The 16,937-nt window shown below is 54.3% G+C and overlaps 1 protein-coding gene across 4 annotated transcripts; it reads left to right on the top strand.

The window, feature by feature from the left end:
* The first annotated feature begins 283 nt into the window (after nt 1–283).
* On the top strand, nt 284–16,504 carry SPI1 (Spi-1 proto-oncogene). Of its 4 annotated transcripts, none has more exons than XM_019812399.2 (5): nt 284–642; nt 3,421–3,517; nt 14,160–14,347; nt 15,195–15,357; nt 15,783–16,504. In XM_019812399.2, exons 1-5 carry the CDS (start codon nt 508–510, stop codon nt 16,100–16,102), a joined length of 903 nt encoding a protein of 300 aa, XP_019667958.1. In that variant the 5' UTR covers nt 284–507; the 3' UTR covers nt 16,103–16,504. The 4 variants fall into 4 exon arrangements, with proteins under 4 accessions (XP_019667958.1, XP_019667957.1, XP_006937345.1 ...); XM_019812398.2 differs by having other exon boundaries at nt 3,418–3,517; XM_006937283.3 differs by having other exon boundaries at nt 290–552; nt 3,418–3,517.
* Nucleotides 16,505–16,937: the final 433 nt, after the last annotated feature.

The raw sequence follows: 16,937 nt of genomic DNA, 5'->3' as shown, positions 1-16,937 counted from the left end.
GCACTGGGCATTTGTAGGGTTAGGGGTTAGGGGGCGTCAGCAGGGCGTGGGGGCAGCAATGGCCTCCCTGTGGTAGAGCTGGCCTTCCTCCCTCCCACTCTTTCTCCCCACCCCAGCCTCCAAGACCGCCCCTCACAGTTCCAGCTTCCTCTGGGCAGGGGGCCTGGCCCCCATAGCCTCCCAGGCCAGCCCCTGGAGCACCACCTGCCCCAGCCGGCCAGAGACTTCCTGTCGCGCAAGAGATTTATGCAAACGGGCTGGGGCGGTGATGTCACCCCAAGGGGACTATCTCCCAGTGGCAGGCCCTTCGATAAAATCAGGAACTTGCGCTGGCCCTGCAATGTCAAGGGAGGGGGCTCACCCAGGGCTCCTGTAGCTCATGGGGCAGGCCTGAGCCCTGCGCCCGCCCTGAGTTCGTCCCAGCCCCTGACGGGGCGCCCCATCCTGAGGGGCTCCGCACTGGCCCCCACCGAAGCAGGGGACCTGACCGGCTAGGAGATCGGCTGGATGTTACAGGCGTGCAAAATGGAAGGGTTTCCCCTCGTCCCCCCTGTGAGTACTGGGACTCCTCTACTGGCTCGACCCTCGGCCCTCAGACGCCAGTCCGCCTGCCCTCCAACCCACCAGCCAGCTGCCCTCCCGGTTAGCTATCAGTGGGAAATTGGTGTTTCCTCCCTGGAGCTCCTGGTCTGAGATCCAGCGAGGGGGCCATTGGTTTCTTCAGAGCATGCCCTGGCGGGCTGAGGGCTGGGCTCATGGTGGGGCTGTGATCGGTGGGGCCTGAACGGTTATTTATAGACTTGGGTGCTTTAGGGGCTTGGGTGGCAGGCCGTAGCTCCTGGGCAGGGTGTCGGGGTGGGGATGGTGAGGGCAGTGGCAGAGAGGTGGCGGAGGAGGAGATGGGGAGACTGGTGTGGGGGGAAGCCAGTCCCCAGGACAGTAAAGGCTTAAAAGACAGGAGGCAACAGGCCAGATGTCTCAGTCCATGGCCCCAGGTGCTCTTGGAGACTAAGGCCGCCTTATGTCTGGGTTCCCGGTGCCCAGTCTGGAGCCTGGCACAGGGGACATGGTTGTTGACCCAAAGATCTGGGCCTTGGACCGGCTCTCCCCAGGGGCTGGGGCTGGGGCAGGGGCAGGGGCAGGGGCTGGGCGGCAGCAATGAGTAGAGCAGAGACTAGGACGGCAGTTTGGTTGGGGCCTTGGCCAGGGCGGGGGACAGGAGGGCAGGCGCTGGAGCTGGGCCGATCCTGGGGCTGAGCGCAAGGGTGCCGGGACAGGACCCGGTCAGTGGATACCGGAGTTCCGGGCGGGGGCTGAGGCTGGGGCAGAGACTAGAGGTGAAGCAGCAGGAGTCCCAAGGGACCCCTGGAGGGGAAGGGAAGGTCCCCACCACTCCTGCTCTCTGTGACAGTTAAAGCCTCAGGCAGATGCAGACCTGGGCCCCTCAGAGAAGACCCCTCTCTCTCTCACACCCCATCCCCACTCAGCGAGGGTGGGGAGCCCTGGGAGAGCCGGGAAGGGCTTGGCAGGGCCTGCCCACCTGACTCAGCTTTCCCGGCTTGGAGGCTGCTCCCTCCCCCCACCCCACCCCAGTCAGGCCTCGGGGCCCAGGGAGGCACCCCAGGCCTGACATCCTGCTGTTGGGCTGGGCTGCCTGGAAACCCAGTGCTGGGCTCCTGGCCTGACACAGACCACCGCAGCCAGCCGGCCCTGGAGCTGGGCCCGTCCCACCCTTCCCCGCCCATCACCAAGAAGGAGAGGAGGGGGCAGGCAGGGGGTGACGGAGGTGGTCCCAGGAAGAGCCAAGGCCGCCTCAAGAAAGCCACAGGCCCAGGAGCTGGACCACAGCGTCTCTGACCCTTGACCTCTCAATCCCTGAACTCCAGACACAGCTAGGCGGGAGGCACAGCTTCTTGGTTTGCTATGCCAGACCCCTCAGAGAAGGGAGCACTCCTGGGAAGGTGGGCTCCCAAGGCAGCCCTGGCCCCCAACCCAAGCTCTGAGGGCCTGAGTAACTGTTGTGCAATCCCTGCGCGCACACTGCGGGGGTGGGGAGAGGCCTGAGGACAGTTGTGAAGACTCTGCGTGTGTGTGTCCCTGTGTTGCACCAGGATGCAGAGGAGTGAGGGCTGGAGGGGCAGGAGGGGGAGGAGGCCAGGGAGGCGTGGGAGGGGGAGGCCGAGGACGGATAGGGGTAGAGAGGAGGATGGCTGGGAGTGAGGGGTATAGGGGAGGAGGGGGAGAGGAAAGAGTGGAGTGGAGGAGGGGGAGAGGGAGGAGTGGGGAGTGGAGGGGGAGGAGGAAGAGGGGGAGGGGTAGAGAGGAGGACAGCTAGGAGTGAGGGGTATAGGGGGAGGAGGAGGAGAGGAAAGAGTGGAGTGGAGGAGGGGGAGAGGGGGAGAGGGAGGAGTGGGGAGTGGAGGGGGAGGAGGAAGAGGGGGAGGGGTAGAGAGGAGGAAAGGGAGGAGTGAGGGTGGAGGGGGAGGAGGGGGAGGAGTAGAGAGGAGGACAGGGAGGAGTGAGGGGCTAGAGCGGGAGGAAGGGGAGAGGAGGACAGGGAGGGGTGGGGGGAGCAATGAGGGGTGAGGGGAGGGAGGGGAGGGGAGGGAAGGGAATATCCCAGTGGGTGTGTCAGAAGGAGGACGGAGGAGGGAGAGGAGGAGGACCAAGGCTCTAGCTGGCCCATGGCCCCCCGAGCCTGCCTGGAGAGCACTACACAATGCATGAGTGTGAACGGCCACTGGTCATCATGAGGGTGCCTGGGCCCGGGCGTGGGCTGTGGAGACTGGCCGGAGGACAAGCATGTGTGCGCTATGGGGGTGGGTGTGTAAGTGGAGCGTGCGCGGCCATGATGGTGTGGGTATGAGCCTGTGTTTAAGGTGCTTGAAGGCAAGTGTGAGGATACGTGCGGTAATTCAAGTGACTGCGTGTGCCTACAGGGTGAGTGCGCAGCAGTGCGTGTGAGTGTGACCACAAGAGTGTGTGAATGTGAGTGACCTGTAGAATTAGGGCGAGGGTGAGCGTGGGTAGACTCTGGGTGTGAGTTCACACGTGGGAGTGTGCGTGTCACGGGAGCGTCTGTACATTTGGAGGTGTGGATGTGAGAGTCCCTGTGTGAGATGGGGACCTGGGGTGCAGGTGTCCGTGTGGAGTGTGGCTGTGCAAGGGAGGGGGTGCGGGGGGGCCATGCTCTCCTCTCAGCCTTGGTCCTCCTTGACCTCTGACCTTGGGGGGTCCCTGTCAGCCCCTCTCTGCAGGAGCCGAGGGTCTTACTCTCCTGTCCCCACTGCGGCCTCTCCCAGGTCAGGCAGAGAGAGGGCCGTAGGCCTGACGCGGTCCCTTCAGTGTGAGAGGGGGCTGCCAACCTGACTGCGGTTTTCCCGCCAACATCCGAGTCCTGACTGCCTCTTCTCTCAGCAGCCATCGGAAGACCTGGTTCCCTATGACACGGACCTGTACCAACGCCAGACGCACGAATACTACCCCTATCTCAGCAGTGATGGAGAAAGCCACAGCGGTGAGTACAGGGCCCTCCCCCGCCCCCGCGTCCCCAGCCGGGCCTGGGCCCTGAGGGAGAAGGGAAGGCTTCTTTGGGATCCTGAGAATTGGATTAAACTAGCTTTCAAAGGACGTGAGCTTACTACTCTAACCCCCCACGCCCCACACCCCAGCCTGCATTTATTGAGCATCTGTGGTGTGCCAGGGCACGAGGGTAGCTTCGTCCACGTTTATCGTCTGGTCCAGTCCTTGTGGCCTTTCACAAATGAGGAAACGGAGGCTCGGGGAGCTAAGTGACCTGTACAGGGTCACGCAGCCGGTGGGTGGAACCCAGTCTGTCTGCTCCAGGTCCAGGGCTTTCTCCTCTCCCCCTCCCCCCAGGCCCCTTCATCCTCTCTGTTGTCCTCACCCCCTTGCCCTGAACTCCACGTGGGGCGGCTCTGCTCCCTGCTGTGTCCTTAACTTCCATTGACATTCGGGGCTGGAGAATGTCTTTGTTGCGGGAGCCTGCCCTGTACATTGTAGGCTGTCTAGCAGCATCCCTGGCTTCTACCCACTAGATGCCAGAAACACCACCAGTCACGACAACCAAAAATGTCTCCACACGTTGCCAAATGTCCCCTGGGGGGCAAAATCACCCCTGTTTGAGAACTGCTTACTAAGGGAAAGGCTCTGAGGTCCCCCTCATTCAGCAGGGGCTGGAGCCCCAGTTTGCTGGGGTGGGAGTGACGACGGAGTGTGGGCCAAGGGTCCTTTTGTCCCAGTCTCGCTGCCCATCCCCCGGCCCCGCCTCGACCCTGGAGCAAATTCAGGGTAGATGGGGACAGGCATTAGGTGGCTGGCACCTGGACAGGGCACTGTGAGAGGACACCCAAAGGGGATCTCGGTGTCTCTATGGGACCCCTGAGCCCAAGTGAGAAGGCCTAGTTAGCAGGTCTTCATTGGGGGATTCTCTAGGATTCTGAAACCGGGGCAGGCCAGGCACTGGGGTGTCCGCAGCCCCAGAGGGAGAGGCAGGTCGGGTGCCACAGCACAGAGGAAGGTTTCACACTGCCAGGCCACACCTGGGGGCCATGTCCTGGAAGTAGGTGGTAGATATGCCTCCAGCCCTCATGGGGGAACTCACAGACTTCTTTCAGAATCCCAGGGCTAGGAAGGTTGTAAAGCATCCTTTTTTGTCATCCTTTAAAGCTCATTTATGATTCTGCAAGCAAAACGATCTCTTTGTGGAAAAGCCAGACAATTTAGAGAGAAAGTCTCCCTCACCCACCCCCTCCTCCCATCTCCCCCAGCCAGGATCAAGGGTGGGTCTCTGTGACCTAGAGACCAGCACTGGTGACCCCTGCCCCTAGCAGTTCAGGACCCGAGAAGGTCCCTCTGGCCTTGAGGACTGGCTCCCCCTGGTGGCTCCAGGCAGCAGGACGGCCAGGTCTCAGCAAACTCAGCGTGGCCTGGGACTGCTTCCAACATTAGGGACCTTTTCCCCTCTGGCCTAACCTCCACTCAGTTTCACTGGGTTTGGGGTCATTTCCTTTGGGTCCGCTGCAGCCTCAGTGTCCCCTCTTGTAATATGAGGGTGTGTGCACGCATCTAGAAACCAGCTAGACCAGGGGCTGGGACTGATGAAGTGAGCACTTTAGAGAAAAAGTGCTTGTGCTTTCCTGGCTCAGTGCCAGGCAGATCCCTTATATCAGGGCTGGGGCTCTAGGAATGACTCTTGATTAGATGCCCGAGCACCCTGTTTTGGTCATGCCCCGATTCCTTCGGAGACTCCTCTGGTGTCCACGGGTGTCCTGGCCCCTACTCCCCACCCTACACCCTACTCTCCTCCCCCCCACCCCCTGCCCCATCATCGCCCATCTGGGCATCTCTGCTGATCTGTGCACCTGTTCTGTCCTTTCCTAATGAAGACCCGAGAGTAGAGACACCCTACATTCTTCACTAGTTCCTGCATGTCCTCTGGGTCTACATTTTTAGGTGGTTGAACTTATTAAAAAAGCACTGGGGTTGGACCTGGGTCTGATCCCGGTTCCATCACTCACCAGTGTGTGTGTGACCTTAGAGCAAGTGACTTAACCTCTGGGAGCCCCTGTTCCCTCATATATGGAAGTGAGAGCATGGAAACACTGACCCCGTAGAGGTGTAATGATTCACTGAGTTAATGCACAAAAGGTGCGAGGGGCTGAGCACAAGGCCCAGTGAGCTTTCGGGTCAGAGTATGTTAGCTTTACTCCTTCCCCCAGTTGGGGAAGAGGAAGCAGCTGGGAGAGTGGGAGACACACAGAAGGCTCTGTGACAGATCCACTGCGTCATTTTCAACTGACCCAGGTGACAGTCAACCAACCAGCCACCCACCCCTTCCACCACTCACCCTTGCGGCCACCCACTCATCCTCCCGACACTTACCATCTTTCCTCAGGCCCACTCATCCCCCATTTTTCCATCTACCAAATAGCGTCTGATTGCACGCCATGGGCCAGACACCATTCTAGCCACTGGAGTTTCTGTGATAAGCAAGCCACACAAAGGCACTGCTCTCACAGAACTTACATTCCAGTGAGGGAAAAGGCGGCAGTCAACTAAGCAGACAGACAATAAGCAGTCTTCTAAAAAGCAAAGTAACAGGGGCGCCTGGGTGGCTCAGTCGGTTGAGCGTCCGACTTCGCTCAGGTCACGATCTCACGGTCCGTGAGTTCGAGCCCCGCATCAGGCTCTGTGCTGACAGCTCAGAGCCTGGAGCCTGCTTCAGATTCTGTGTCTCCCTCTCTCTCTGGCCCTCCCCCCATTCATGCTCTGTCTCTCTCTGTCTCAAAAATAAATAAATGTTAAAAAAAAAAAAAAAGCAAAGTAACATAAGGCAGAGTGCCTGTGTTAGGGGCTACTTTCGTTCGGGTGGTTAGGGAAGGCCTCTGAGGAGGGCAGTTGAGGTGAAATCTGAGTAAAGAGAAGGAACACGCAGGCAAAGGTAGAGAGAACTGCAGATGCAATGTAGCATTGACCTTGAGAGAGGGCCTGGGTGGCCGGGGCACGCAGGGCGTAGTGGAGACCAAGGGAAGCCGGAGGGACCTGCGGAGGACAGATCACACAGTGCCTGAAGGCCATGGCAGGAGTTTGGGTGTTATCCTACAAACAATGGGAATGGGAAGCCATTGGAGGGTTTTGAGCAGGGGAATGACATGATCTGAATTGTGTGTGTGTGTGTGTGTGTGTGTGTGTGTGGTGAAAATCTAAATAAATTTTAAACCCTTAATTTTTGATTATTAAAATAATCAACAGCTTTATCAAGGAAAATATTTCCCTCTTCCCAACTTCCCTCCCCACTGATGGCACCTTAGTCAATCCTTGTAGACATTTTATTCCACATTTATGTTCCTGTACATCTGTCAGTGCGGACATACACATATGCACATTCTGCTCACCCAACAATGGAATCGTAGCCTCATGCTATTCTGTAAGCTGCTGCTTTTTACTAAAGCTTATCATCGGCACTTCTTCATGACATAGTGGCCCGGCGGGGATGGATGAAAGCTAGTTGTCCAGTCTTTCTATCACAGCACTAAGTAAATGTACACACGAAGATTTGAAATAGAGACTTAGTACGTTATTCGTTTTTTTTTTTTATAAAATTTTTTTTCCAACGTTTTTATTTATTTTTGGGACAGAGAGAGACAGAGCATGAATGGGGGAGGGACAGAGAGAGAGGGAGACACAGAATCGGAAGCAGGCTCCAGGCTCCGAGCCATCAGCCCAGAGCCTGACGCGGGGCTCGAACTCCCGGACCGCGAGATCGTGACCTGGCTGAAGTCGGACGCTTAACCGACTGCGCCACCCAGGCGCCCCTGTTATTCGTTTATTCACTCATAAGCATTTAATGGGTTCCTTCTATACGCTGGGTGGAGATGAGTCTGGCTTGAATTTTTCATCTTGTCCTATGAAAGATGAGACTTTTGCTCTGTAGTCATTCAGAGCATACACACACTCACCCACACTTCACACATACCCAAATGATTATACAGTAACTTTGTTCCATTTTATTGATGTGATTGATGCACAATGCTGTGCGGGCTTAAGGCGTACTGCATGATGAGCTGACGTATGTAGATATTGTGAAATATCCCTCACCTCATATAGACACAAAAGAGTTTTTCTCCTTGTAATGAGAACTTTTAGGATCTATTCTCATAGCAACTTTCAAATACAGTAAAACCTTGGACTGCAAGTAACTTGTTCTGCCAGTGTTCCACAAAGCGAGAAAATATTTCTAATACATTTTAACTCGATATACAAGCGATGTCTTGCAATACGAGTCATACGTGACACTGAATGGCACATGATCTTGAAATTCACTTTGATATACAAGTGCTTTGGATTACAAGCATGTTTCTGGAACGAATTATGCTCGCTAACCAAGGTTTTACTGTCTACCATACAGCATTGCTAGCTGTGGTCACCATTGCGACCCAGTACTCATAACCAGAAGGTTGTTTTTTTTTTTTGTAAGTTTTATTTATGTAAGTAATCTCTACACCCAGTGTGGGAATCAAACTCAGAACCCCGAGATCAAGTATCACATGCTCTTCCAATAGAGCTAGCCAGGTGCCTCTTATACGGAGAAGTTTGTACCTTTTGACCACATTCCCCCAATTCCCATGACCCTGACCCTGGCCCTCTAGCAACCGCAGATCTGATCTCCTTGTCCATAAGTTTGGGGTTTTGTTTTTTGGTTTAGATTCCACATATAAGTGAGATCATACTCACATACTCACATATAAGTGAGATCATGAGTATTTGTCTTTCTTTGTACAGTAACTCTTGCTAAATCAGTATCTGAATTTTCCAGGAGTATGACCGTGTGAAGATTACTCACAGCTGAGCCATATGGTGTTCTTCGACTACCTGTACTTGCTCATCCTTGAAAAAGAGAATGAGGGGCAGGCTAGCAAGGAGATAGTGACCTCATTCTGGAGCCAGGCTACTGGGATTCACACCCCATCTCCCCGTTACTATCTGGGGTGACCGTGGGCAAGACATTTCACCTCTCTAGGTCTCAACTTCTTCATAATGATACCTACTTCATAGGATTGCTGTAGGGATTGAATGAGTCACTGTATGTAAAATCCTTACAACAGTGCCTGGCACGTAGCGAGTGCTATGTAACATGGATAGGAGTTGTTACTCTTTCCTCCCCCCCCCCACAATGTTTATTTGTTTATTTATTTTAAGAGAGAAAGAGAGAGAGGCAGAGAGATAGAAGGGAGAGAATCCCAAGCAGTGTCAGCACAGAGCCCGACGCGGGGCTTGAACTCACGAAGCGTGAGATCATGACCTGAGCCGAAATCAGGAGTCAGATGCTTAACTGACCGAGCCCTCCAGGTGCCCCAAGAGTTGTTAGTCTTCTGACCACAGTCTCCTAAGAGACGGTGTGTGGGAGGTATGGTTTTGTTGTTTGCTTTTTTCTCATATCTTTATGATTAACAGGGTATAGAAATCTAGGCTGAAAATCCTGTTTCCCTTAGAATTTGAAAGCATTTCTCTATCTTCTGGTCACTAGGGTTTTTCTTTTGAAGTTGGATGCCTTTTTATGTCCTCTGTTTTGAATGTAAACTGATTTGTTTTTGCTTTTCTGCTTGTTTACTTTAGTTCTGTCTCCCTGCAAGTTTTCAGTGCCTTCTTCGCCTAACACTTACTAGTTCCACTGAATAAGCTTTTTATTTTTTTTTTAATTTTTTTTTCAACGTTTATGTATTTATTTTTGGGACAGAGAGAGACAGAGCATGAACGGGGGAGGGGCAGAGAGAGAGGGAGACACAGAATCGGAAACAGGCTCCAGCCTCTGAGCCATCAGCCCAGAGCCCGACGCGGGGCTCGAACTCACGGAGCGCGAGATCGTGACCTGGCTGAAGTCGGACGCTTAACCGACTGCGCCACCCAGGCGCCCCTGAATAAGCTTTTTAAAAAGTCACTCTGGCTGCTGTGGGAGAATAGATGGAGAGAAGATCACAATCAGAACAGCAAGAAAGCACTGGGAGGAAACTTCTGGCATAATCTAGGCAAGAGATGACAGTGGCTTGGCCAAAGGTAGTGGCAATAGAGAGAGAAAGAAGTGGACCGATTCAGGGTAGATTTTGAAGGCAGGGCTCATCAGGTTTACTATTTATTATTATTTTTAATTGTGGTAAAATATACATGATGTAAAATGGTAGTTCTATTTTTCATTCTTGAGGACCTCCATACTGTTTTCCACAGTGGCTGTACCATGCTAAATTCCCACCAACAGTGTAGAAGGGTTCCGATTTCTCCACATCCTCATCAACACTGGTTAGTTTCTGGGGTTTTTTTTTTTTTTGATAACAGCCATTGCAATGGATGTGATAGGATTTGCTCTTTGCAATGGGGTTGGTGAAGGAACCAGAGTTCCAACGTATGACTCCTTCCCTCCATCTTTCCATCTTTCCATGTACTCTTCCATCCTTTCATACCACGCACCGTCCACCCATCCACCGATGTGTTCTCACACCCATCTAATCTCCCATTCGTTCAGCTTTCCAATCGTCCTTCCCTTTACCTGCCAAACCCTCCATCCAGCTCTCGTGGACCTATCCATCGAATAAATATATACAAAGCATCTTTTGTACACCAGGCACATTGCTAGGTGCTATGGAATCAATGAAACACAAGTCCTACCAGATTTATTATTTTAACGGGGGAATAACGAAAATTTTAATAATTAGGATACAAAGTAGAGACTGACAAGTATGACGAAGCCTGGAGCTCTCTACTCTCGGGGCTTCCGGTTCCCTTAATCTGAACAATGTGCGGGAAGGCTGGGCTTCAGGACCCTTTGTCCAGTGGTCTGTGATTCCCTAAGAAGGTTTTTGTTTGTTTTGTTTTGTTTTGTTTTGTTTTGATCAGCCCTTGTCTTAATTCCTTATCTTCCTTCTCTGTCTTGATCTTACTTCTGCTCCCTTGGGGAGAACCCTGGGCTTAAGGCTGGGATTCCTGCTCTGAGGAGATAAAGTCAACTGAATGACACTTAAGGATTTAATTTTGAGTATCTGTGTTGTTTTGAATATGACTTTATTTTTGTCCTGGTGACATACAGGTATTAGGAGCACCAAATATACTGAGGAAGAATAGAGATGGGTGGGTAAGACTTTGGTCCCAGGTAATGAGAGGTCAAGATGAATGGGGTCACTGCTGGCAGGTTAGATGATGGATGGATGAATGAAGGGAATGATTGATGATGAATGGATAGCAACTGATGGGTGCATGATGGATGGGTGGATGACAGGCACTGATGGGTGGATGGGTGAATATGGATGAATGAATGCATGATGGATGGGTGGAAGACGGATGGTGAATGATGGGTGAGGGGTGGATGATGGTAGACAGGTGCATAAGAGCAGTCGATAACGTCGGTGCCACCATCGGTCTTAATTAAAGCTTTAATTAACAGTCTTGTTCCTCAGAAGTTGTATGGTATACTGGTAGTTCAGTCCCTGGAGGCAGACACAGGTGGGTTTGGATCATGACTTTACCAATGGCTGTCTGTGGACAAGGGACTTAATCTGAGTCATTGTTTCCTCGTGTGCAAAAGAAAGATCATACTATAGTGGCCACCTTGTCAGAGTTGGGGTGAGGATTCATGAGAAAATGTGGATTAAGTACTTAGCATAGTGCCCAGTACCTAAAAATACATGTTAAAAGCTGACTCTTATGGATCATTCGATCGAATATTTATGGAGGCCTACTGTGTGCTGGGTGGCCTAATAGGCTATAAAAAGGAGGGTCCAGAACTAACTCCAGACATGCAAATAGAATTATATTCTTTTGAGGTGCAGTGTTGTGCTAAGGAGGCATGGTGCAGGATGACCCGGGGAACCCATTGAAGGGACAAATAGGGATAAAGCAATGCGTTCGTGAAGTCATCTATAAATGAGGTCCAAAGAGCCCAAGAGTGCTGACTTTCGCACTATGAAGGCTTCCTTGTATTGTGTCCCTTCAGAGGCCCCCATACTCAGAACGTTTCTGTCTACCAGACAGCGTTTATTACATAATTGCCTGAACACCCAAATCAAGGGTAAAGGCGAGGTTTCCGTTGGGCCTTTTGAAACTAATTGTAGCTCAAGAGTCCCATTTGCAGCTTTCAGAGGAACCTGGGGCAGGGTTCCAGAGTGTCAGTGAGTGCAAGAACCTCCTTAGGGCCCGTTAGATTCCAGTTCCCAGCGCTTCTGATTCACTGGATCTCCAAGGAGGGGCCCAAACCCCCCAGAGCGACTCTGGTGAAGGCGTACTGAGACCTCCATGGGAAATGCCGGCCTCAGGCTGGGATTCCGAGAATGAGCTCCTGGGTCTCATGCGAGGCTAGAGCAGAGGTGGGGAGCAGGAGGGAAAGAGCAGTCGGGGGCCCCTCCCTCCACCCCTGCAGGGTTGCAGGCATGCGGGGTCCCCTGAACCCTGGAACCGTAGTGGGTTTGAGGGTGGAGGTCGGTGGGCAGGATAAAGCATTGTGCCAAGATCTGGACAGTTCAGCCCAGGGTGGGGGAGGTGAAAATGGGAGGGGCCAGAGTGGGGCTGGAGGGCTGATCTGTCTCTAGAGAGGAGCCTGGATTGGCTCGCCAAATCCCAGAGGCCCCAAAACAGCCCATCTCTAAAGCACAGAGCCAACTGTCCTGGGCAAGGGGAGAGCTTCTGGGTCCTGTTTACTCGCTGCAAGATGAAAATACAAATGAAGTGTTGTTTTGTTTTCCCTTTAGGTTTAGATAATTTTGTGGAGGAGAGTCAGGGAGAGTTCTCAGGAGGCTAGAATTCATTCATTTATTCATTCATTCACTCAGGAAATGTTCGTTGAGTGCCTGCTGTGTCCAGGCACTGGGAATAAGGCGAGGACGAAACCGGTCACTGTCCTCATGGTACAATGCTGAGGGCCCAGCTCTGGCCTCTGGGAGACACTGACAGCCAGGCTCACCAAAACTATTTCTCTGGACCACTGAGATGGCAGGGAACAGGAGGAAGAAGAGGAAAGAAATAAATATATATGAAAGTATCTGCCACTTGCTCGAGTGCTAATCCAGGTTCTTTGGAATAACACATTAATTGTATTAGTAACAGGTAATGTTTATTGGATCTAATTTTGTGCCGGGTTCTATTCTAAGCACCTTGAAGGCGTTTGTTCATTTAACCCTCACAACAAGAGTATGAGGTGGGTGTAATCATTAGCCCCATCTTACAGATGAGGAAACTGAGGCTTGCAGAAGTGGAATGACCCACCCAATAGCACACGACAGAAAATGGCAGAGGCAGGATTTGAACCCAGCTCTGTCTGGCTCCCAAATCGTGTACTTTCTCTCTTCTGTGCCATGTAGCCTTGTAGAGGTGGGAGTGTGGGCTGCCTGGATTGTGGGTTCACTACCCAGTCGGGTCCCTACTTTTAGGTTGGGGAATTGGAGGATCAGGGAGATAAAATAGCTTGTCTGGGGTCACACAGGAATGCCACCACAGAGCAAGATTAGAAAGCAAGTCTTCCGATAACCAGTCGAAAGCCAAAAAAACACATATTTTTGGGATGTGTGAGTAAATATGTGCTTGTATGCGAGAAAAAAAGGACGAAGATAGACACACACACACACACACACACACACACGGGGCTGGTGGTGGTCCCCATGTAGGGCTGTGCACTTGTCCCCGAGATGCTACTCCGGCCCACCATCTTGTATACTCCCTCTTGGGTCACATTAGAAAATCCCTCTTGTCGCTTTATCACCACATCTTCTTTTGGACCCCAGACTGTACCCAGAAACTCCACAGACGTGTGGCAGGTTTTTGTTCTTTTTCCTGGAAAAGATGCCCAGAGAAACCATGTCCTAGTCCCAAGCCAGGGCTCCCGATGGCATGTGGCTGTTCCCCAAACTCAAATCCACCCCACCACAGACTCTGAAAGCACCTATGGGGGAGTTTCCAGGAGAGCCCTTTGCCCTGGTAACCTCACTGGAAGACAGACGCAGCTGTCCAAGGGCATGGCTTTGAAGGGGCAGCACCGTGGGCCTGGGCAAGTTCTGGTGTGTGAGGAATGTCAGCCTTGTGACTTTGTCATCACACCTGGGCCACGTGACAGGACCGTGTGCGGGTGACTACGGGCTCAGGAACCACGGGTTTTCGCAGGAGCTGGAAGGGAGGGAATCAGCATCCCCTGAGGGCCTGCTCTGGGGCTGGGAGTTTTTACAAATGTGAACTCATTTGCATCCTCCCAGTAACTTTTATCCCCATTGTTCAAGCGAGTCAACTGAGGCCGAGGAGGTCCGTGCATGTGCCTGAGGTCACACAGAAAGTGAATGGCAGAGCCAGGACCCGTGTCCTTGTGACCGCCTGGACACGGGACAAAAGGGTTGCCGGGAATGCCGGCTTTGGCTCAGGCCTGCCATCGACGGGGCCTCTGACTGCGGGCATGTTATGCGGCCTTGCCACACCTCGGTGTCCTCATCTGTAAAATGGGGGTGGTAAATAGCGAGGTGGGGGCGGGGGCGAACGAATGTCAACCCGGGGCCCGGCCCGGCCGGTGCCAATAGCCGCCTGTGGCCTGACATCGCTGTTTTCTCCACCGTGGTCACCTTTTCCCGCCCCGCGCCCTGGGCTCACGGCACGCCGCCTGGCCGTCCCTGCAGACCATTACTGGGACTTTCACCCGCACCACGTGCACAGCGAGTTCGAGAGCTTCACCGAGAACCACTTCACGGAGCTGCAGAGCGTGCAGCCCCCCCAGCTGCAGCAGCTCTACCGCCACATGGAGCTGGAGCAGATGCACGTGCTCGACACCCCCATGGCGCCGACCCACGCGGGCATCGGCCACCAGGTGCGTGCGGCCGCGGCTCCCGTGGGACCCGGCCTGTGGTGAGGCCGGCGCTTCACAGGAAGCTGACACAGGCTCTTACTCAACTCGGCTTCCTGCCCCACAGCGCCAACGGCGGCCGGAGCCCCAACGGCTGCCTCCTGACCCTCTGACTGACCTCGTGACCCCACACCCTTATCTCCTCTGGCTCCGCGATGGACAGAGCCCCGATAATTCCCACCCTCCAGTGAGCTGCCTGACCTCAACGGCCCTCCTGATCCCCACTGTGATCCCCATCCACCGGCCCCTCGTGGATCCTAGTCGCCGGACACTGACCTCCACTGGCCTCCACTGACCCCCTTCATTGACCCTCCTCAGCCCCACGGACGCCCCCATCCCGATCAGTGACCTCCGTTAACCTCTACCACCCCTAGCTGACCTCTGCTGGCCCTTCTCTCACTGTTCACCCACTTATTAAATCCCGGTCGCTCCCACACCCGACCATCCCATTGGCCCCTCTTCACTGCCACCTCTGATCCCAAGAATGCCAGGCCATATGGCACCTTTGCGCATATGAAGAAAGGGTGCCCTTTCCCCTGGCCACGAGGCTCTGAACTGGGAGCCCAGGGAGGGCCTGATTCCAGCAGCCCCTGGTCCCCCACAACCCACTCCCCGTGTGTAGTTGACCCTGCCTGACCCCTGTAACCCGACTGACCTCCAACTTCCCCAGCCTTCTCGCAAACCCTTCTGCCCCTTGCTGGCCTGCCCCCCTCTTTACTCCCACTTCTCTTGCTCAGATGGCCCCTCCTCAGCAGCTCTGAGCTGTGAACCGGCCCTCACTGACCTCAACCCACTTTCCCTGCCTTTCCAGGTCTCCTACCTACCCCGGATGTGCCTCCCATACCCCTCCTTGTCCCCGGCACAGCCTAGCTCGGATGAGGAGGAGGGCGAGAGGCAGAGCCCCCCGCTGGAGGTGTCTGACGGGGAGGCTGATGGCCTGGAGCCAGGGCCTGGCCTCCTGCATGGGGAAACAGGTAGGGCGGCCCCGCCGTCCGGCCCAGCCCTGACCCTGGCCGTAGATGTGCCCCATGCACCCCAGCCAAGGGCACAGCAGTCACACCACAGAGCTGAGTGTGGTGTCCATATCTGTGAGCGTGTCAACGTTTGCTAAAGTGCGCACTGCATCTGAGACCATCTGTACCTCTCCGTGTGTCGATGAGAGTGCATCTCTGTGACCGAGTCTGGGAGGGTGTATGTGTGTCTGAACCTCTCCGGGCTGCGTGTGAACGGGTGTGAGCGGGTGTGAGTGCCAGGCGTGGGGTGAGGGAGCCCACTCCTCGGTAGACCACCCCCCACCGCCAGTCCCTCCCCAGTGACCAGCCACCCCCAGGGGGACCCACATCAGGGGGAGGTGAGGGCGGGTGCCCGTGTTAGGGCACTGACCACCTCCCGCCCACAGGCAGCAAAAAGAAGATCCGCCTGTACCAGTTCCTGCTCGACCTGCTCCGCAGCGGGGACATGAAGGACAGCATCTGGTGGGTGGACAAGGACAAGGGCACCTTCCAGTTCTCGTCCAAGCACAAGGAGGCGCTGGCACACCGCTGGGGCATCCAGAAGGGAAACCGCAAGAAAATGACCTACCAGAAGATGGCCCGCGCCCTGCGCAACTATGGCAAGACGGGTGAGGTCAAGAAGGTCAAGAAAAAGCTCACCTACCAGTTCAGCGGGGAGGTGCTGGGCCGCGGGAGCCTGGCCGAGCGGCGCCACCCGCCCCACTGAGCCCAGGCCCACAGAACCCGCTGGGCCCGCCAGGCCTCCCCGCTGGCCATAGCATTAACCCCTCGCCCGGCCCGGACACAGGGAGGCAAGCTCCCAGGGGCCAGGGGCAGGACTGTGGCGGGCCGGGCCTTGACTCACCCGTCCACTCCCTCCTCCAAGCCCGCTACCCACGGCCTCTCCTCACCTCCCACCAGGACTCCAGCCCCAGTTCCAGGGGGCCACCTGGGCGTCTGACCGCAGCCAAGGGTCAGCCTTGCTTAGTACAACCTGGGGTGCTTCCTTGGGAGTTCAAAGTCATCAGATTTGTATAAATTGAACCCTCCTTCTTAAGCGTCTCTCCCTTCCCACACCTCTCCCTCGTTAGCTTCCTCAAGGAACAGTTATTAAAGTTATTCTCAGTGAGTCCTCTCGTAGCACAGAGTCTCCTTTATGATTTTTTGGTGCATCTTGTCTGGGTGACCCCATCTGATCTCTCTTTTTCTCATACGTCCTTTGGGCATTTACTGCCAGTGCTGGGTAGGGACATCAGGACAAATGACACATAGCACCTGGCAAGGGGTCAGAGCTGGTGAAACGACAGGTCCTTGGTTGTTATCAGGGGAATAAATCATTAAAAAGTCCTCCGCACCTGATGAGTGGCTTTTTAAAAATTTTTTTGTTTAATGTTTTTATTTATTTTTGAGACCGAGAGAGACAGAGCATGAGCAGCTCAGGGGCAGAGATAGAGGGAGACACAGAATCCGAAGCAGTCTCCAGGCTCTGAGCTGTCGGCACAGATCCCGACGTGGGGCTCAAACTCACAAACTGTGAGATCATGACATGAGCCGAAGTTGGA

The sequence above is a fragment of the Felis catus genome, chromosome D1 (assembly GCF_018350175.1).
Source record: "Felis catus isolate Fca126 chromosome D1, F.catus_Fca126_mat1.0, whole genome shotgun sequence".
NCBI classification, from domain to species: domain Eukaryota; kingdom Metazoa; phylum Chordata; class Mammalia; order Carnivora; family Felidae; genus Felis; species Felis catus.
This window is presented reverse-complemented; position numbering and strand designations above follow the sequence as displayed.